Raw genomic sequence first — 22,496 nt, 5'->3', positions numbered from 1 at the left:
GCATGGTTTTTCTTTACCTCAACTCATTCCTTACATGTAGACTCAAGTATTTTCAGTATTTGCTTTACTGGTTCAGCAGAAGCCAGGAAAACAACTTTGTAGTAATCAAAATGTTATCCAACTGCATATTGTTTACTCTATTGTAAATACTGGTTAATAGTGGTCAATAGTTCTATATTCCTTAATTTAAAAAAGTTACCAAGAAAAACTGTACATTCTCATACAGTTCACAAGTTGTTTGAACAAGTCTTTAAACATTTATGGGTTATTTGTAGGTAGTGTGATCACAGATATTATTAGAAATATGCAAATGGATATATACATATAAACATTAAGTAACATAGAACTATGGAAAGTTTCCTTTGACATCAAATTCTTCTGAATGTACTATTATGAATACTAAAACAAATAATCTAAATCTGTTTTTTGGAGTCGGAATCTCACTCTGTTCTCCAGTGCTCATGGCCACTGCAGCCTTGACCTGCTGGGCTCAGGTGATCCTTCTGCCTCAGCCTTCCAAGTAGCTGGAACCACAGGTGCATGCCACCCTGCCCAGCTAATTTTTTAAAAATTTATTTATTGTAGAGACAAGGTCTTGCCAAGTTGACCAGGCTGGTCTCAAACCCCTGGGCTCAGCCAATTCTCTTGCCTCCACCTCCTAAAGTGCTGTGATTACAGGCGTAAGCCACCACAGTTGGCACATCATCTAAATCTTAAACACAATTTTCAAAATGTGTTAACTAGATAAACTCATTTCATCCTTTCTTCTATTGTATCACAGACAAGAACAAAAAGTCATAAGCTAAGTTGCTTGAGACCACAGAACAAAGGCAGTACTATATAAGAATAAAAAGGGGAAATTCAGGAGCATCTAGATCTAGGCCTTATTTTTACAGACCTCAGTTCTCCACTGTCACTGTCAACTATACCAGTGATTTCCAGTCTTGATAGGTACCTACCTAGGACTTTTTAAAAAAAATTCAGATTTCTATCAATGATAGCCCAACATGCATTTATCTCTCTACTTCCTCTCCAAATTCTATTACAATGACAATTAAAAAATAAAATGTATATAAACCCACAAAAACAAAAACAATGAAAAAGAAGACAACAGCTGATAAGAGATGTTGACAAAACAGAAAACAGATGAACAAAGAGTAACAAACACTTAGCATACTAGAAAAAGGAGATACTTCAATGTCTGTGGGGTTGGGGTAGAGAATCAACAACGGCAAGCTGATTCGAGCCATCAAATGCTACAAAAGCACAATAGCAAAAACATGGAACCAACTGTGTTGCCCATCTAATCTGGATAAAAAAGATGTGGTACATATACATAATGGAATATTATGCAGCCATAAAGAAGAATAAATATATTGACTTTGGAGCAACTTGGATGGATTTGGAGTGAATCATACTCAGTGATTTTATTACAGAAACAAAGAACTGAGTTGCATATGTTCTCACTCATAAATGGACCCTGAACAACTATAAAGCTATAAGAAAGTGATTGGCAGTAGTGGAAAACAGTCAGAGGAGGGGGGGTGGGATTGGCAGTTGAGGGAAACTGCTAGGGGAGGGACGGACATACCTCATCAACAAGGGCACCTGCATGATTAATGTTTATATACCTAATCCTGAATTGTACCCCACATCTCTATAATAAATAAATAAATAAATAAATTTAAAAAAAAAAGAGTTTGAGGTAGTCCTGAAAGTATGGGTCAAAAGTGGGACTAAAACCAAAAGTTTTAAAGTACGGGTAGGAAATAATTAGAGTTCATTACCTTTATCCCACTCCACACAATAAGGACACTACCTCCTCCAATTCAAGAGAAGATGGATTCATTTAACCCTTTGGATAAAATGAACCAGTGAGGTTCCAGGCATAGTGGGAACAGGGGTGAAGCATCACACTGGAAACATGAGGACTCTGTGAAAGCCTATTCTTTGATGCTACTGCTGTTAAAAGCACTGTGCTCAGCAATAAAAGGAAAAACAAGAAAGATGTTTAACTGTATCTGTTCTACTAAGCTTTCCACAAATTATGTTTCTTTAATCATATTCATCCAACTTTTTTCTGGAAAGAGCTATGGAAATGGCAGACCATCTAATAAATCTCTACTTTGAAAGAAATGCTCAACTCCATACTAAAGTCATGTTTGTTAAAGTTTTGGCAAATTGCATAACAGCATGGTATAATGAACTGAGACCCCTTACAGTTTCATGGCAAGAAGTTCAAACATTTCAGCTGGATACCAAGGAAAATGCCCACATTTAATTAATTAATTCCAGCAATAGAACTCCCTCATGTCACCGCCATAATTTTTCAAGAAGAAATAGTTTAAATTACATTTAACTATGTACCGATAAAGGAATATGAATGAGGAAAATAAATTATTACACATGGAGCTATTCCAGAGTACAAAGACCTGCCCTTGCAGTACTTGGGCTTTTTAGTGCTGCAACAACTTTTTATATTATAAATTAATCAAGAGAACACTAGAAACCATAAAGTATACCATCACTATAAATCTGCAGAAAGCTACTATACTCTCAGAGCACTAATACTGAGTGTTATTCCAGTTAAACTTTGCCATTTGTAAGAGAGAATCCTCTTGATAAAATATATCAAACAGTAGGTTCTGACTTACTTCTTGGATGCATGCTAGTGCAATATTACGTGCCATTGCTTCAGATGACCTAACATCTCCCCTCCATAATCAACATTATTCTGTCACTCCTGGCCACCAGGCCTGAGGGCACCAGAACAAGGTCACGAACCTTCTCCTTCAGTCACATCAGAACGATCCAGCTTGGCTTCCTTGTGTTGTCCTTCTGCCACTTTCACAGCAACAGCTCGGCAAATGGCCCCCAACTTTCTATCCAGAGAACGAACCCCTGCCTCTCTGGTATACCTGTCATCAAAGGAAAATATTTTATTTTTGACTAAACACCACCTGTAAAAATAGACAGAAGCAATGTGATTAATGTTTTCACTAAAGAAACAGTGTACACTTAAAAATTCATTACCCTTTCCTCAGTATTAACTTTTTCACACTTAACACTCCTCATTAAAGTACTATTATTTCTTAAATATTCAGATGTCTTTCCAGTCACAGCTGTCTCCCTTATACATATCTCAAACTGTTGCCCTATACTAAAAGATGAATCCTTGGTTGTTCAATTTATATTGCCAAAGTAAATTTGGCAGCAAACAAACACCATTTACTCCTTTAGTGATATGTTTAAGAGTTTTCTTAAACAAAATTTAAAGAAAATTACAGATAAACTTATTGTACTTGAAATATTGCTGAAAGAACAAGAGAAATTTTATTCTTTGTAGAAAAGTAAAAAATGAATCTGAGTCAAATCTGTTTTTTACTAGGAGCTGTGCTAATTACCTCTATTCAGAGTATTTTCATTCTGAAAATTTCTAAAGGAAGAAAGTATGCTAAATGTTGGAAGCACTGTGATTTTGTAAAAAAGACTGTGCATGTAGTTAAACAGAGCTGCTTAAAACCTTGTTATGTCAGAATCAAATTCCACAAGCCATTCCACAAACCATTATATAGTATAACTGATTTTGGCCACCCAGCTTTGAATGGACTTGAAAGGGAAGGCAGCATCCCATAAAGAATGCAGTTTTATCTGAAAAACTGGATTTGATTAGGCAGTCAGACATACATTGTAGACTTTAGGGAAACAGATTTTAAAAGTTTTGAGAAAAGAGAGAGAAAAGCTTTTAGCTTTGTTCCAATCAAAATTTGTTCTAATCAAAAGGATAGAGGAATATAAAAATAAAGTTCACATTACACAACTGCATATAATTTCAATAAAGAGAAAATAGGGAGGAATTTGGAAAATAAACAAATCAACATATAAAAAACCCCCCAATCCCAATGTGGCTTCCTAGATTACGATATGATCAGCTAAGTTTAAAGGGTCTAGACAAAAGACAAACGCAAACAGACTGAGGAAGCTTATGAAGCAATGGCATGAACATGCAGAAATGGTACCAGGAAGTTTAGAATGAATTGAAGCTTGCCAAAAATAACAAGGACAGCAACAACAAAAATACTTTCTTATGTGTTCAGAGCAAAAATGGGCCAGGAACTAATGCAGATGGCATACCATAAACAGCTGACCAAAAAAAGTAGACATGCCAATCCCTATTTGTATCTTTTGTGTTTTTGTTTTTATTTTGGGTTGCGGTCTCATTCTGTATCCTAGACTAGAGAGCAGTGGCATGCTCACGGCTTACTGCAGCCTTAAACTCCTGGGCTCAAGCAATCCTCCTTCCTCAGCCTCCCAAGTAGCTGGAACTACAAGTGTGTGACACTATACTTGGCTAATTTAAAAATTTTTTTTGTAGATGCAAGGTCTCGCTATGTTGCCCAGGCTGTTCTTGAACTCTTGGGCCCAGGTAATCTTTCTGCCTCAGTCTCCCAAAGTACTGGGATTATAAGTGTGAGCTACCATGCTCAGCCACCATGCTCAGCCCTATTTGCTATCTTTAAACTGAAAAGAAAAAAATCACCAGAATCGAGTAAGAATCAGTTGATGTTTCTCAAGTGCTTAAACAAAAATGTGACATGTGGTGATTTTCAGGACACTAAACTAATACATTTGATAATCAATATTCAAAAAATAAACTTGCTACAATAATAGCTTAAATTAACAATAAAATATATAATTACAAATTTCTATACTGGGCTCCAAAAATTCAACTCTATAAGTACAGAATGGGACATTACAGAATGGGACATCCAAGTTAAACAGAAATTCACTGAAAAAGGCAAGAGAATAAACCTTAAGAGATTAGGAATCTAGAGATATAGTCATAAAATAATATCACTAGAATAAGAAGAGCATGGTTTTCCTATGCCATAAACTGTTTAGGCTATACCTAAAATATTGTGTTCCACTCTGGATGTTTCATTTTAAAGAACACAATGATATACAGAATTTATTTAGAACTAATCAGGAAGGTGAAAAGTCTTGAGACCAGGTCAAGAGGAATGGTAAAGAGAATAGAAATGTTTAGCTTGAAGAAGAGAATATTTATGGGATTCAAATCTGACAGTACTATTTTTTTTAAATGTCAGAATGGCTGTACAAGGAAGGAAATATACTCAGATTCCAAGTGCTCCTGTAAGGCAGAAGTAGAAAATAGGAAAATGAATATAAAGAATATCTTAGCCGGGCTCTGTGGCTCAGCCTGTAATCCTGCGCCTTTGGGAGGCTGAGGTGAATGGATTGCCTGAGCCCGCGGAATCGAGACACGCCTGGACAGCAAGACCTCATCTCTACAATAAATCAAAAAATCAGCTGGGCGTGGCAGCGCATGCCTGTAATTCCAGCTACTTGGAAGGTTGAGGCGGAAGGATCGCCGGAGCCCAGCAGGTCGAGGCTGCGGTGGCCATGAGCGGCCACTGCACTCCAGTCTGGGAGACAGAGCGAGACTCCCACTCAAAAAAAAAAAAAAAAAGAATATCTTTGTAACAATGGAGTTACTCACAAAGCACTGAGCATCCCAGGACTGAAAGTATCCAAGTAGGCTAATTATACTTGGAGGTAAGAAAGACTGAATATTAAGGATATATGATTGTGATATACCCCAGAGATGAAAAACTCAAATATTGACACTCTATGCCATAAGTTTGGTAACTCACTAAATATCCAAAATATGACTGGAGTAGCATATACTTGTTTTGTTTTTTTTTTAAAATCAAAGCGAACAAAACTGTACAGAGATGTCCTAATATCCATAACTTTTAAGATCTGATATTTTGAGTCAACAAGTTAATAAGAAATAGTTTTCCAGGCAATAGTTGGGAGATATAAATAATGATGACTCTTCAGAATAATTATTATTCAGATTCAGATAACCTCTAAATTTTTCTCTGTCACTAATATTTTATAGATGGGAAAGCTATCAAACAGGTTAAATAATTTGTTGAAAGTTACTAACAGACATCATGGGTGTTATCTGGAATAATAATATTTTGGAAGACTTCAGCATATAAACCACCTGATTTATTTCTCCTGGCATTATCCACATAGTAAATCACAAAGCAAGTTAAGAAAAGGAACCTCCCAGGGTCAGATTTAGTCTTAGTGTTTTGTATATAAACCTAAATAGATCCATAAGAAGGCTGGCACAGACAAAAAGGCAATCTGACTGGCCAAACTCTAATTCAAAGTACAAAATAGAGAGATATTTCACATTTCTTGAAAACAGTAATTACTAGAAAAGGTCTGCATGAGGAGTGCTCGGCAGCCTGACACACTTGCTGGATGATGCAATGAATCTGTAATACTTAGGAGCCAGGAAAACTGTAAGAGGCCATGGTAATATAAATTCTCAACAGGATATATTTTCCACTCAAACAGGGAATCTATAAGTGAAACTTAAGCAATAGTCTACTAAGATAATGTATGTACTGCTTGCTACAGGCTTAAGCACTTGGTAGTAAACTTAAGAAAGCACTTTCTCTATTGTTCCACTGTTAATTCTGGAGACCAAAACTCTTAAGAATTTTTAAGATCTCTCTGCCAAAGAGAAGAAAAAAAAATTGAAGTAACCTAAAACGGATATCTCAAAGTAGCATTTTATCTCTTTAGAGAATTCAACAACTTTTAAGAACCTAGGCATAGAAAGAGTCTCTATATTTTGCATGTGTTTGGTACTTAGCAAGTTAAACTCTTACATTGCTATTGTGACAAAGTAGAAAGTCTTTTTTCAGCTCCTAAGACATTCTAAATGGTTTCTCTATAAATTTCTCCCTAACATACCCATTCCCAGATGGCTAACTAACCTGGTGATGATGTCAAGAGTAGTAACCTGAGGGATCTGAATCTGCTGAGGAGTCAGACCATGTTGTTCCAGTTGCTTTGGGATCAGGTGCCTATGGGCAATCTCTATCTTCTCCTCTTGTGTATACCCTGGAAAATAAGTTACCATGTTTTGTAATTATTCACATGGCTCCCACAATGTCATGCTTTTTTAATGAATCAAATGCGGATCAATGGATCTTACATATAGAATAAATTTAAGTATTACTTCAATTAAGACATAAAGAAATTTGATCTAAGTCAATAATTGTTAAAATGTACAATCTTTTCACAAACATGCAATTTTTATGCTTGTTTACACATTGTACTAAACACAGTGTTTGAAAACGTTTTCATTAAATGATATATCTCTTAAAGAAGAGAAAAAAATCTCAAACTTTGGAGACAATTATCTCCATAACTTCGAATCCTCTGGAATATCAAACGGAAAAAAAAAATGCATCCCTTCCCTTTAGCATAATTTGATACATACTTGAGAAAACTTACACATATATACACACATATCACACAGACTTCAATAAAACAGGCAGTGGATTCCAAGGAAAGGGCTCCAAAAGAGCTCTTTCCACAATTATGGCTATACATGTTAGCAACAAAACCAAACTTGAGATGTCCCTATACAGGTTGTTTCTTTCCACATGCTAGAACACACACACACACACACACACACACACACACGCGCGCGTTATAGGAAAAAAAAGCAACTTTTAAAACAAATTGAGTTTAGGCTAAGTGTACAATGTTTATAAAATCTACAGTAGTGTACAGTAATGTCCTATGCCTTCACATTTACTTACCACTCATCCACTGACTCACCCCGAGCAACTTCCAGTCCTGCAAGCTCCATTCACATAAGTGTCCTATACAAGTGGGCCATTTTTTATCTTTTATACTATATTTTTATTATGCTTTTTCTGTGTTTGGATACACAAATACCATTGTGTTACAACTGCTTACAGTAGTCAGTACAGTAATGTGCTATAAAGGTACATAGCCTAGGCCATTTAGCAGAGGTGTGCAGTAGGCTAGGTTTGTTAAGTTCACGCCATGATGTCTGTACAACGACAAACTAGCCTAAAGATGCATTTCCTAGAACATATCCCTGTCACTAAGTAACACATGAATGTACTCTTGTCATGGTTAAAACAGACACACAATGTTTTGCTGTGTGCTGTTCTAGACTCTGAGGCTACATAAAAGCATACTTATACACCTTACTCAGAACTTTTAAAGATTATATGTTAGCAAATGAACTTCTTTACTCAAAACTCCACAGCATGACTAATTTTAAAGGATTATAGTTAGAGATGCAAGATATATCAAATAAGTACCTGGAACTTGAATGATCTCCATTCTATCCAACAAGGCAGCTGGAATAGTAGCAGTGGTGTTGGCAGTAGCTATAAAAAGAACTTGGGAAAGGTCAAAGGCCACATTTAGATAATGATCTGTGAAGTTATGGTTTTGTTCAGGATCTAACACCTAGGAGAGAACAAAAAATATTTAAACAAATTTAGTAGCTCCAATAGAAACCTTTATAAATGAAAACATACATGATGTATTAGCCAAGTTGATAATTCTGCTCAATATAGTTAGCTCGAGAAATACAGAGACAACACTAACATCTGAGCATCATTCTTTGCATTCTCTACATTCTAAATACTTTTAAAATTTTCCAAAAACATATAAAAGCACAAAGGAACAAAAGTTACACTTTCAAGCTTTGTTCATCAATCTGCTTATTAATGACTCACTGCGTGGCCATCATGTTACCATCATATTACCTGCCAAACCAGTTTCACTCCTGGTAACATGCCCTGTCTAAACCGCTATGGGAATATAAAATAAGTGTGTAGAGTATTTTGAAATTCTCAGACAACAGGTAAAATAATAACCAGTATATTCCTTCCGAAACGTTATCAGAAAGTGTGGTATATATTCTTTAACTGAAAGAGGAGTTTCAAACAAGAATAAACTAGTAAAAACTACTATTCTGACAAAGCAAAAAATTCACTTTTAAAAAGTGCCTCAAAGCAAAACCTCGCTGCTTATAATAAGCAAAACATCAACAGCTCTTAAAAATATTTTAATTAGAAAATTGACCAGTTAGAGTCTTAAAATGAGCCAGTGTACATTAAAGAGGCTGTACCTTCTTTAGGTTATTTTTCAAATGCTTCAAGTCACAGGCACTCATTGCTAAGAGATCTACACAGGACTTTAATAAGGCACTAAGGGTCTTATAAATGTTCTAAACCTTAAACATATTACCACTTTCACTTACATCAGATTACTATAAATAGGGTTGACATACATATTCAAAAAGGAAATAAAATGACTAAAATGCTTAACAATCACAATTTTATTATATGAGCAGCCTTTCCTACCTTCTGATTTTCTTTCCAAAATTTTACTATCCACAAGTCAGTCTTAATTCTAGGTCCTTTACATTTTTGAATTCTGTTGAACTTTAGTACTGGAGACTCACTGTTTTATTTAGAATACAATTCCCAGAAAGCTGTACTTTCATATTTCCACAAGGCTTAACATTTAATGTTTATTTTTTAAAAAGGTGCTTTCAAGTCATCAAAGAATATTAATTATGTTCAGTATAGAATTGGTTAAGAGTAATCTTATTGTCTACTAATTTTCTAAAAACTGTTACCTTAAGTATAGAAAATATGACAATCTTTTGTTTTTTGTTTTTTGAGTCAGTGTCTCACTCTGTCATCCAGAGTGAAGTGCAGTGGCACAATCACAGCTCACTGCAGCACCTTGACCTCCTAGGCTCAGGAGATCCTTCTGCCTCAGCATCCCAAGTAGCTGGGCCTATAGGTGTGTACCACCACACCTGGCTAATTTTTTGTAGAGAAGAGGTCTATGTTGCCTAGGATAGTATCAAACTCCTGGGGTCAAGTCACCCTCTTGAATCAGCTTTCCAAAATACTGGAATTACAGGCATGAGTCACCATGCTTGGCCAATGTGGCAATTTTAGTTAAAACCATTATCTTGTGACAAAGACTATATCCTTTGACCAAAACTTTAGTCAGACTCCTCTGAATCCTCTGCTCAACTAGGCCCAACTTTGGACTTCCTTCTGTCTTTGTAGAATCCAGTCTGTGCAAGAATCCTAAGTCAGTTTAGAAAAATCCTCTACACCTTTGGTGTTGGTTCTCATCCCCAAAGCAGTATCTAATCATCCTGGACTGTCTTCAGCAGGAATTCTGTTGGGTTGTTCTAGTAAGGATCCCCTTTACACCTGATGTTTCCTTTTAGAAGCTTTCTGCCCACTGACATCCACTCACTATCTCCCCTACTGCAAGATCCCATTGCAGTAGTTCTTATACCTATAGTCCCCTTCTAATAAAGTCATCCTTACCATCTTTAATAAGAATCATGATAATTTTTTCTTTAATACTAGTTAAGGAAAAATATATTGTTTACCAGCTCTAATTAAATTTAATATGTGCGTGGTGGTCATATTTTATTTATTTTAGAGACTGGGTCTCACTATGTTGTCTAGGCCAGTCCGAACTTCTGGCCTCAAGGGATTCTCATGCCTCTGCCGTATAAAGTGTTGGGATTACAGGTGTGAGCCACCACTCAGCCAGGACATGTTTTAGAAATGGCTGTCAGATCTGTTCAACTAATTTTTTGCCCTTAAAATCTTAAGATACTAGGGCTTTTTTAAAAGTAGGAAAATGAACAACGTAATGTTTCTGAACTATGAATGAGTTTTTAAAAAATGCATTACAAGCTACCTAGATTATGAGGAGAAACTACTAGAGATGCCTGTTAAAAGGAAAACTTTAAACAAATTAAGTTTAACAGAGTTTAACTGAGCAAGAATGATTCTCAAATGGAGCAGTTCTAGAACCAGAATACATTCAGAGCAACTCTGGGACTGCCATGTGGTCGGTTGACATTGATGGACAGAAAATGGAAGTGAGGTACAGAAATCACTGGCTTGGTTAGAGCTCACTGTTTGCCTTATTTGAACATGGCTTGAAAAGTTGGCCCCTGTGATTGGCTGAAACTCTAGTCTTGGTATAAGAGCAGGTCACAGTTTACACACCCAGTCAGGTTACACTTCACTTGGTAAGGAGAAACCTTTGGGCTCAACTTAGAATATGTAAGAAGGCAGCTTTAGGCTAAACTTAATTTAACATGCCCAACTTGCCTGCCTCCATCTTTCACTAAGAAAAATATAGAGAGACATGCAGAATTTATACAGCATCAGACATACTGATCAACAGCCTGCCAGAAAAGAATTTCTGGTACTCACTACTCAGAGAAAACCTCAAGGCACACTGATGAGTCCATGGAGGGACAAATATTACAGTAAGAACTTTGAAGCTATCAAACCTCTGCTTCTTAGCTTAACTTCCAAGCCAGGGCTTCCACTGCCTGCATGGTCAATACAGGGTTGCTTTCAAGAACGTTTAGAGCTCTTTTGCCTCTTTTTTCCCCAATTAAAAGATTTTTCTATATCAATCTTAGTACTATACTTCCTACCACAGAATATGATTGGGAATGAAAATAGCTGTGATCTGACACTTTATTCCTAGGAATGTGAAGTCAGAGTGGAATAAACTGTGAGAGGTATGTACACTAAGAATTGTTCTTCAATATTAATTTCTGACAAGAGAAAAACTACTGATATCTGTTGGCAATCCAGGAATATACTACATTCATTACACATGACTAGGTGACTCTCACCTTTAGGTATGACAGAGAATGCCTACATTTTTAAAAAGTCTATACCTTTTTAAGAGACTGGAATATTTATGGAAAGATGATATCTGGAATTTGCTTCAAAGAAACCAGGGGTGGGGTGGAAGAGGAAGGGAAGTAATAGGTTAAATGATTTTAAACTGGGTGATGAGCTCATAGGGTTCATTCAACTATTTTCTCTACTTTTGTTATGACTGATTTTTCCTACCATAACAAATAAAAATAAAGATAAAACAGCTAAAATCAGCTTTGGAAGCCACACACAATTAAGACTATTGAGAGGCCGAGCACGGTGGCTCACACCTATCATCTCAGTACTTTGGGAAGCCAAGGTGAGAGGATTGCCTGAGCCCATGGATTCAAGACCAGTCTGGTCAACTTGGTGAGACCCCATCTCTACGATAAATCAAAAAATTAGCTGAGCGTGGTGGCATGTGCCTGCAGTTCCAGCTACTTAGAAGGCTGAGGCAGAAGATTGCTCCTGAGCCCAGCAGGTCAAGGCTGCGGTAGCCAGGAGCATGCCACTGCCCTCCAGCCTGGGTGACAGAGTGAGACTCCTAATCAAAAAAGACATTTGGGTGTTATAAAATCCCTATTTAGTCTTTATCCCTTTGTTTCCAGGCATAGAACTCCTAAAATCCTTGAAATCTCCAAAGTGATAAATGTCTTTTTGCACATTCATGATTAACTGGTGGCTGGCAGCCCCTAGGTCACTTCAGGATGGGAGTTGTCCACAGAAAAGACAAAGGCAGAATGAGAAGATTGGGACTTTTTCAGCACCTAACCTCTGGGGAGGGAAGAAGGACTAAAGATCACATTGATCATCAATGGCTAAAATTTAGTCAATTATGCCTATGTAACAAAACCTCCATAAAAACCTGGAAGGATTGAGGTCAGGGGGCTTCCAGGAAGGTGCACAAGAACACATCCACAAGTTGGGAGGCTGGTGTACCCCAACTACGGAAGCGCCTGTGCAGTTCATTTGCATCCTTTAAAATATCCTTTATAATGAACCAGTAAATGTAAGTAAATTGTTTCCCTGAGCTCTGTGAGCCACTCTAGCAAATTAAGTGAAGCTATGGACGGGGTCATGAGAAGCTCAAATTAGAGCCGGTTAGTTACAAGTTCCAGAAGCTCAGACTTGGAACTGGCATCTGAAGTGAGGGGACCTAACCCAATATGACTGGTCCCCAGGGATGCATGCACACAGAAGATAGGCCTTGTGAGGACACAACGATAAGGTCACTGTCTCACAGCTAATGAGAGAGGTCTCAGGAGAAACCAAAGCTGCTGACACCTTGATCTTGGACTTCCAGCTTCCAAAACTGTGAGAAAATAAATTTCTGCTTTTTGTTGTTGTTGTTCTTTAAAGCCATCCAGTCTGTGGCATATTGCTATGGTGGCCTTAGCAGACTAATACATCCTTATTTTACATATATATATTACTATATGTTATATTACATATATATGACAAGATATTTTCAAATTTTTTTACTGAGGTATATGAACAAAACATGGAAGTTACTAATGCAGACAATAAAGAGGTCTTCCCAAATATAAAAGGCCTCAAAGTACAACCCATTCACAAATCTTTGAAAAAATAACCTTAAGATATATTCCCTCTGAACAAGAGATAAACCAAAACAAAAGGATAAGAAGTAAGCACTGAAAGCATTCAAGCACAGAATTAAAACTCAGTGTGTGAGGAAGCACTTCTATAATGGCATAGTGAGGAGCTCTAAAATATGCTCCTTCAGAAAAGCAATGAAAGCACTGACAAAAATGATCAAAATCATCTTTTCTAGAATGCCACATATTAACTTGCAACAATTTGAGGAGTGTTGACTTAAAAACAGCTGAATCTTGGTAAATAGAACAAGCTTTGTGATATTTTAATTTGCTTTACTGTCATCCCCTTCTCCCAAGTTCACAGCAGCCTTGAAAACCAACAGCCTCATAACGCCAGTAGCTGTGAAAACCAGTAGCCTAGCAACCACTATAGAGAGCAGAAAAGAATCGCAGCCCACTCCCCCATCCCATCCACAGATAACTGTTACTATCTGACTATCTGGCAGTTCCTTGGAAAAGCTCTATATCTTGATTTGACCTAACTTACAGAACACTCTGTGACAACAGCTTTACCTCAAGACATTTGTCAAAAACAACCAGTGGCAACTTTTAACATTGCAGCTGTTTGAGATAGTGACACCAGTTGAGGATACTAGGGAAGCTGACCAAAAATCTTAAAAGGAAAAACTGGGAATGAGATATTCATGGGAGGCTTTGAAAAGCCCTGACACACCCCTGGGACTCTAGAAGGTCATATGAATATGCAGGACTCTAAGCATAGTAAGGAAAGATCTGAGAAGGTCCTAAAAACTATATTTGGCAGACACTGAGGCTCTGCAAAAAAGCAGGACATGAAGGCTAAGGCAGAGTTGGTAAACTATCTACTCAAGTTTAAGGACATGCCTCAACATAAACATACAGAGTAACTTGGTAAAGAGTAGGAGGTCACTTTTTCATGCCTTTAAGAAAGTCTCTATCCAATCATTAGGTGACCACTAAACAAACTGAGTGACTTCAATGGCCACACATTAACAAAGAATATAGACTTCATAGAATGAAACCAGGGAAGTCACTAAACAAATAGCAACAGCAAAAACAACAAGCCCTTAATGGTAGGGTATTCTGATGGTATTGTTTAATATAATTATAATACTCTAAATGTTCAGCTTCAGTCAAAAAAATTATGAGACAAAGAAATACAAAAGTATGGCCTAAACTCAGCCATCAAAAACAAAAACAAACAAACAAAAACACCCAGATATCGGACTTCTTAGACAAAGATTTCAAATCAGCTATTATAAATACCTTCAGAAAACGAATGCCACAACATGGATGAACATTGAGGACACTATGTGAAGTGAAATAAGCCAGTTATAAAAAGATAAATACTATATGATCCACTTATATGAGATATATAGAGTACAAACAGAAAAGAGAATGGCAGCTGCCAGGGACTAAAGAAGAGAGAAATGGGAAATTGCTGTGTAATGGATATATAGCTTCAGTTTTGCAAAATGAAAAAGTTCTAGACATTGGTTGCACAACAATGTAAATATACTGACATTACTGAACTATACACATAAAAATGGTAACAATGGCAATTTTTAAGTAACACACATTTTATTACAATTTAAAAAAACTAAAGGAAATCATGTTTAAAAATTACAGGAAAGTATGAGAATGATGTTTTGACAAATAGAGACTATCAATCAAAATAATAAAAAATAAAACTTCTGGAGCTGAAAAATATAATAGCTTAAATGAAAAATTCACTAGACAGCCTAAACAACAATTTCAAAGATCAATATAAATGAAAATAATAATAAAAAAAATTCCAGAGTTGAAAAATATAGTAACTTGAATGAAAAATTCACTAGAGAGACTAAACGACAATTTCAGCTAGCAGGAGAAAGAATCAGTGTACCTGAAGATCGATCAACTGAGATTATCTAGTTTGAAGAAATGAAAGAAAAAGGATTAAAGAAAATGAACGGCAATTCAGAGATTTACGGGACCCCATAAAAATTATCTACATTCCATAATGGAAATCCAAGAAGGAAAGGAAAAAGAAAAAGGGGCAGAAAGACTATGTGAAGAAACAGTGGCCAAATATTTCTCAAGTTTGATGAAAAACATTAATCCACACATCCAAAAAGCTCAACTGCGACAGGTAATTCAGAATTTTTCACATAGATACATCATAGTTAATCCATCAGAAGTCAGAGAGAGAGAGAATCTTGAAAACAACAAGAGAAAATGGTAACTTCACTACATACAAGGGATCCTCCATAAGATTAATAGCTGACTTTGCATTAGAAACCGCAGAGACTAGAAAGTGGTGAGAGGACACAGAAAAGTGCTGAAGAAAAAAGACTGTCAGTGAAGAATTCTATATCCAACAAAACTTTTTCAAAAATGAAGAAGACATTCCAAGATAAACAAAAACTGAGAGACTTCATTACTAAGAGACGAGACTACAAGAAATACCAAAATGCTGAGGTTTAAGGATACTATGCAGTATCCACATGAAGAAATAAAGAGCACAGGTAAAAGAAGTTACATGGCAAATATAAAAGACAGTATAAATGTATTTTTGTTTGTAGCCGTTTTCTTGACTGATCTAAAAGACAAGGCATAAAGCAATAATTACAGTTGATCCTTGTTATCACTGGATTATGTATTTGCAAATTCACCTATTCACTAAAATTTATTTGTAACTCCAAAATCAATACAGGCATACCTAGCAGATACTACAGATTCCATTCCAGAACAATGCAACAAAACTAATATAGCATTAAAGTATGCCACATCTATTTTTTGGTTTCCCAGTACATAAAAATTATGTTTACATTATATACTACAGTCTATTAAGTGTGTATTATGTCCAAAAGCAATGTATATACCTTAATTAAAAATACTTTATTGGGCAACCCCTTCAGGTCCCCTCCCTCTGTGGGAGCTTTTCTGTCCTCTCAATAAATCCTGCTTTCTCAAAAATAAACAAACAAACAAACAAACAGCTAAAAATTGCTATTGATTATCTGAGTCTTCAGTGAGCTATAATCTTTTTGCTGGTGGAGAGTCTTGCCTCAATAGTAATGGCTGCTGACTGATCAGAGTGGTGGTTGCTGAAGGTCAGGGTGGCAATTTCTTAAAATAAGATAACAAATTTGCTGCATCAGTTGACTCTTTCTTTCATGAATGATTTCTCTATAGCATGTAAAGCTGTTTGATAGCATTTTACCCACAGTAGACTTTCTTTCAAAACTGGAGTCAATCCTGTCAAACTCTACTGCTGCTTTATCAACTAAGTTCCTATAAGTCTTTTGTTATCATGTCAACAATGTTTATGGCATCTTTACCAGGAACAGATTCCATCTAAAAAAACAAAACAAAACAAAAAAAAAAACCAAAACACTTTCTTTGCTCATCCATAAGAAGCAACTCCTCATCTGCTCAAGTTTTATCAAGTTTTATTGCAGTAATTCAATAACATCTTAAGCTCCAGTTCTAATTCTAGTTCTCTCGCTATTTCCATATCTGCAGTGATTTCTTCTACCAAAGTCATTCATGGGGGTTGGAGTAAGCGCCTTCTGAATACCTGTCAACGTTGATATTTTGACCTTTTTCTATGAATCATGAATGTTCTTAATGACATCTAGAGCGGTGAATTTTCTCCAGAAGGTTTTCAACTTTCTTTGCTCTGATTCATGAGAGTAATCACTATCTATGGCAGCTATAGCTTCACAAAACATATTTTTAAAGTAAAAGACTGAAAATCAAAATAACTCCTTGATCCACAGGTTAAAGAATGGATGTTGTGTTAACAGGCATGAAAACAACATTAATACCCTTGTACATACATCTTCATCAGAGCTCTAGGGTGATCAGGTGCATTGTCAATGAGCAGTGATATTTTCTTTTTTAAAAAATTTTTTTCTTTTACAGATGTGGGATACAATTCAGGGTTAGGTATACAAATGTTCATTATGCAGGTACCCTTGTTGATGAGGTATGCCCCCTCTCTCCCCTGGCAGCTTCTTACTACTGCCAATCCCACCCCTCTCCCCCCGGCAGTTTCCCACTGCTGCCAGTCCCTTTCTTATAGTATTATAAAAATTGTTCAAGGTCTGCTTATGAGTGAGAACATGTAGTACTCAGTTCTTTGTTTCTATGATTTATCACTCAGTATTATAGACTCTAAGACCATTCAAGTGAGCAGTAATATTTTCAAAGGTATCTTTTCTTCTAGGCTTTGTTGTTCCATTTATAGAGTATATTTAGCATAATTCATAATGGGTCAAGAGTTTTTGGAATGATAAATGAGCATTGGCTTAAATGTAAAGTCACCAGCTGTGTTAGACCCCAAAAAGTAAGTCAGCTGGTTCTTTGAAGCTTTGAAAGCAGGCATTGACTTCTCCTCTCAGCTATGAAAGTCCCAGATGGCATCTTCTAACATAGGATAAGGCAGTTTCATCTAAATTGAAAAGCTGTTGCTTAGTGTAGCCCCCTTCATCAACGATCCTAGCTAGATCTTCTAGATAATGTGTTGTAGCCTCTCCATCAGTAATTGCTGCTTCACTTTGTACTTTTATGTTATGGATATGACTTCTTTACTTAAACCTCATGAATCAATCTCTGCTAGCTTCAAATTGTTCTTCTGCAGTTTCCTTACCTCTTTCAGTCTTCACAGAATTGAAGAAAATTACGGTCTTCCTCTGGATTACACTTTGGCTTAAGGGAATGTTGTGACTGGTTAGATCTTTTATCCAGACCACTAAAACTTTCTCTATATTAGCAAATTTTTTCCCACTTTTTTGGGTGGAAGGTAATAGGTCACACTCTGTCACCTAGGCAGGAGTACAGTGGCATGGTCATGACTCACTATAGCCTCAAACTACTGGGCTCAAGCAATTATCCCATCTCAGTCTCATGAGTACCTAGGACTACAAACAGTACGACCATGTCTAGCTAATTTTTAATTTTTAAAATATTTTTTGAAGAGATGGGGTCTTGATATGCTGCCCAGACTGTCACTTCTTTTTTTTTTTTTTTTAAATCATTTATGTGTTCACTGGGGTAGTATTTCTTTTTTCTTTTTTTGAGTTGGAGTCTCACTCTATCACCCAGGCTGGAGTGCAGTGGCACACTCACGGCCACCCCAGTGTCGATCTGCTGGGTCCCGGCGATCCTTCTATCTCAGCCTTCCAAGTAGCTGGAACTACAGGCAAGCGCTACCACACCTGGCTAATTTCTTTTTATTTATTGTAGAGACAAGGTCTCGCCAAGTTGTCTGGACTGGTCTTGAATCTCTGGGTTCAGGCAATCCACTCGCCTTGGCCTCCCAAAGTGCTGGGATTACAGGCTGAGCCACCAAGTCCGGTCTGGAGTAGTATTTCTAATTTCCCTCAATAACTTTTTCTCTGCATTCACAACTTGGCTAACTGGTGCAAGAGGCCAATGAGAGCAAGAGGCTTAGCCTTCAGCCTTCTCAGCTTTCAATTTCTTTCCTCACAAAGCTTAATTATTTCTGGCTTTTGATTTAAAGTGAGAGATGTGCAATTCTTCCTTTTACCTGACCTCTCAGAAGTCATTGTAGGGATTTTAATTGACCTAATTTCAATATTTCTGTGTCTCAGGGAACAGGGAAGCTGGAGGATAGGGAGAGAGAAGGGGGAATGACTAGTTGGTGGAACAGTTAAAACATACACACATCTATAGATGAAATTTGCCATTTTACATTGGTACAGTTTGTGGCGCCCCAAAACAATTATAATAGTAATGTTAAAGATCACTGATCTCAGATCATCCTGATAGATATAATAAAGAAAAAGTTAAAATACTGCAATAATTACCAAAATGTGACATACAGACATGAAGTGAGCTGCTGGAAAGATGGTGCTGATAGACTTGCTCAATGTAGGGTTGCCATAAATCTTTGTTTTAAAAAGAATTATGTCTATGAAGTACATTAAAGAGAAGCACAATAAAACAAGGTATGCCTGTATGTAAAGAAATTTTCATTCCACTTAATTTTCGGATTTTATATTGCTAATACAGCATGTAGTGAAATAAAAAAATTAATATAATATTCTAGGTCTTAAGTTTTTCATCTATAAATGGATGAAGCTGGATTAGAGGATTTTGAAGTCCCTCTCCTCTGATCTTCTTTGACAACAATTGTATAGCTCAGATTAGAGGATCATAATCTATTGTATCTAAGTAGCAAATATACTACTTGATCTAATTACTAACAGGATCTAATTCTAATTAAAAACTTTAGTTTTAAAGAAAGTTCACTATGTCTAGACTAGTGACTTTTCTATTTTAGGGAAATATACCTTTTTAGAATTGTAAGGATTATTGCCTATATAGAAAATTGGTAAAGTATCCATGCATTTTATTTTTCCATTCACATAAAAATGTATTTGAGAAACAGCACTCATATTTAATAACAAAGTCTGATCATGCATCAATTATAACACATCTGATAAGAAAATACCTCTAACTTTTTTCAAATCTATTTATTATTATTATTTCAAATCTATAAATAAACACACTTTATTTATATCTTTTTTTTTTTTTTTTTTTTAGTCAAGGTCTCACTCTGTTACTCAGGCTGGAGTACAGTGGCACAGTCACAGCTCACCACAGCCTCGATCTCCTGGGCTCAGGCTATTCTTGAGTAGCTGGGATTACAGGCATACACCACCATGCCTGGCTAATTTCTTGACTGTTTTTGTAGAGATGAGGTCTCACTATGTTGCCTGAGCTGGTCTCCTGGGGTCAAGTGATCCTCCTACCTTGGCCTCCCAAAATGTTGGGATTACAGGCATGAGCCACTGTGCCCAGCTGTATCTAACATTTTAGTATTATGCAATTACAGACTTGCCCTCATTCTGCTGTCTACCACCATTTGTTTATCAAGAAGTTGGACCTATTTTTATTTTTATTTTTTTATTTTTTTTTTATCAGTATTACAGTTTTTAATGTGATAAATGAGGATTGGATTTTTCTAATTTATCTAAGTTAGTTAAGATTGAAAATAATGCAATTTTCAGGGGATAATGTACAGTATAAACTTCTGTTTTCTTTTTTTTTTTTTTTTTAATAATTAATCAGTATTTTTATTATAGTTTTGTGGGGTACAGTTAAGGGTTAGGTGTACAATTACGTTTCATTCAGACACCCTGTTGATAAGAGGTGTTTTCCCAGCCCCAGACAGATATTTGCTACTGTTAATCCCCTCCCCCTCCCCCCCATAGTTTCCCAGTACCGTCAGTCATTTTGTTATAGTATTACATTGGATGTTCAAGTCTATTTTTAAATGCTTGCTATAAATTTTCAAAAAAGGCTCTCTGAATTTTGAATATTTCTTTTTTCAGACAGCAATAACTGGAAATACATTCTATTTTACATAAGCAACAAACCACAAAAGCTCCAGGAAATGGGCATATCCTTCATAAATAATATAAAGGCAAGAAGAATCTACAGAACAAGTTTATTCTTTAATTTATTCAGAGTAATCATATCTATATCTACAATTATGTTCTTCACATCTAGTCTGTATTCCCTTACAAATGATATTAAATGTCATTCTTTTAATAGTAGAAAGATTAAAAACTATACTCTTGGACCTCCCAAATGCTCAGGAATATTCTTCTTTAAATAGAAGGTGTTGAGTAATTGAATTTGTTTTTTTTAATTCAAGTGTGTCTATTGGCAATGTAAATAGCAAGTGGCTTTCAAAATAGACAGAGAAGAAATGTCAGTGGATATTAAAATGAAATAACATCTGCAGCGTACTTTACAGTTTATAGAGCACTTTTACATATACTGCCCCTGAACTATTTCAACAACCTGTGAGGCATGAGGTTTTTACCTAGGATATGGGAAAGTGGTGAGGAAGAGGAAGTTAGATAACAAGATACATGGTTCTCCCATATGTATCTTGCTCCATTTTTATAGCACCATAGTTTGTAAGGAACTGATGTTATCCATAACCAAACTACAGTGAGGGTCCAGGGAGCATTTACTTTGAGATATCATGCGAGGCTTTAATGCTAATCTAATGCTAAACAAATGGTGGTAGACAGCTTTAATTTTGGAACGCTAATAAATCAATTGCCAAAAAAGTGAGTTCCAAGGTCTACATCAGACAAGAAAATATCATTATCCTAGCTGCCTGTCATCAAAGATCAATTCAACAATGTTACTGAATCATTACAAAGTATAGGCGAAAACCTAAACTATATTGTATAATAACTGAACAAATAGATAAGTGTCTTAATCATCTCCTACTACTTGTAAAGATGTTGTTGATGGACTTGCTCTTGAGAAAACTTAAGTATCAGGGAATTACTTTTAAATTATTTTCAACAGGAGAACTCTAAGTGTCTAATAAGAATCTGTCAGATAATCTGAAAAATGTCTCAATGTAAATTAAACGCAAAGTCTAAAGATATTAAATAAGAAACTGCTAAAATCTTAAATAATGTTCATTATTTTAATGCTTTTAGTACTGCAGAGTAAACCAGTTAATGAGCCAGAAGATAATTATCTTACAATAAAAACAAGCAAAATCAAATCATTACCTCAAGCTCTGAGGCTTTTAAGAAAGGTTAACTATATTTTTATTGTCCAAACAAAACCCGCTTATGAGACTAAAATAAAGTGCAGTTAATAATTAGGCATTGACTAGGAATACCCCAGGCAAACCAAAATGAATAGTTTCTCTGCTTAATAAGACACATGTCCCAGGCAATCCTGTTCTAAGAAGATTACAAAAACAGAAAAAACAGGAAGTGTGAGCACAGAAATAAGCAAGAAAAAAATAAAAACTTTCACAAGATAAGTTTTCCCTCAATTTTAAAAATCAATTGGAAATGATAACTAAGCGAGGATAAAAGGGAGAAGGGAGCAGATGTCCTAAAATATGAAGGACTGGTTGAAGTAAAACTGGGAAGCAGTCAGATTCCAGATCTCTTCCCCCACTCCAGCAAAACTCTGGAAGTTCTTAAGAATAGAAAACAGTGATTCTCTATACAGGGAACCCTGGGCACAGCTAAGAAGAGTGTGTACTCCATTGAAAATGACAACTCGGGCAAACATATACATAAAAATGCTGAATGCAGTGATACTCTCCCAGCCCCACCCTTCTTCCCCTATGGTTCCCAGAATGTTGGCAGCCAGGCCATTATTCTCATGGCAAAACACTTGAAGAGTCTTCTCTGAGGACCCTGACCAGCATAAGAAAGACTTAAGGTTAGTGACGTAGAGGATTCCTCAACCAGACTGGTCAGATAACCCTATTGTGTAATTCATTGTCAATGAGTCC

At 36.2% G+C, this 22,496-nt stretch overlaps 1 protein-coding gene across 2 annotated transcripts in view; it reads right to left on the bottom strand.

Moving 5' to 3' along the window:
- LONP2 (lon peptidase 2, peroxisomal) overlaps positions 1 to 22,496 on the bottom strand; it is a 103,179-nt gene that overhangs the window by 37,030 nt on the left and 43,653 nt on the right. For both annotated transcript variants that reach the window (XM_008067510.2, XM_021717320.1), the window contains 3 exons: positions 8,190 to 8,340; positions 6,822 to 6,948; positions 2,785 to 2,918 (listed from right to left, as the gene is read on the bottom strand). In XM_008067510.2, the coding sequence (XP_008065701.1) occupies positions 2,785 to 2,918; positions 6,822 to 6,948; positions 8,190 to 8,340 (412 nt within the window). The remainder of the gene's footprint in view (positions 1 to 2,784; positions 2,919 to 6,821; positions 6,949 to 8,189; positions 8,341 to 22,496) is intronic.

This window comes from Carlito syrichta, unplaced genomic scaffold (assembly GCF_000164805.1).
Source record: "Carlito syrichta isolate Samal-C Ts95f unplaced genomic scaffold, Tarsius_syrichta-2.0.1 Scaffold309650, whole genome shotgun sequence".
NCBI lineage: Eukaryota > Metazoa > Chordata > Mammalia > Primates > Tarsiidae > Carlito > Carlito syrichta.
Note: the sequence above shows the minus strand (reverse complement) of the source record. Positions and strands in the feature narration are given on the sequence as shown.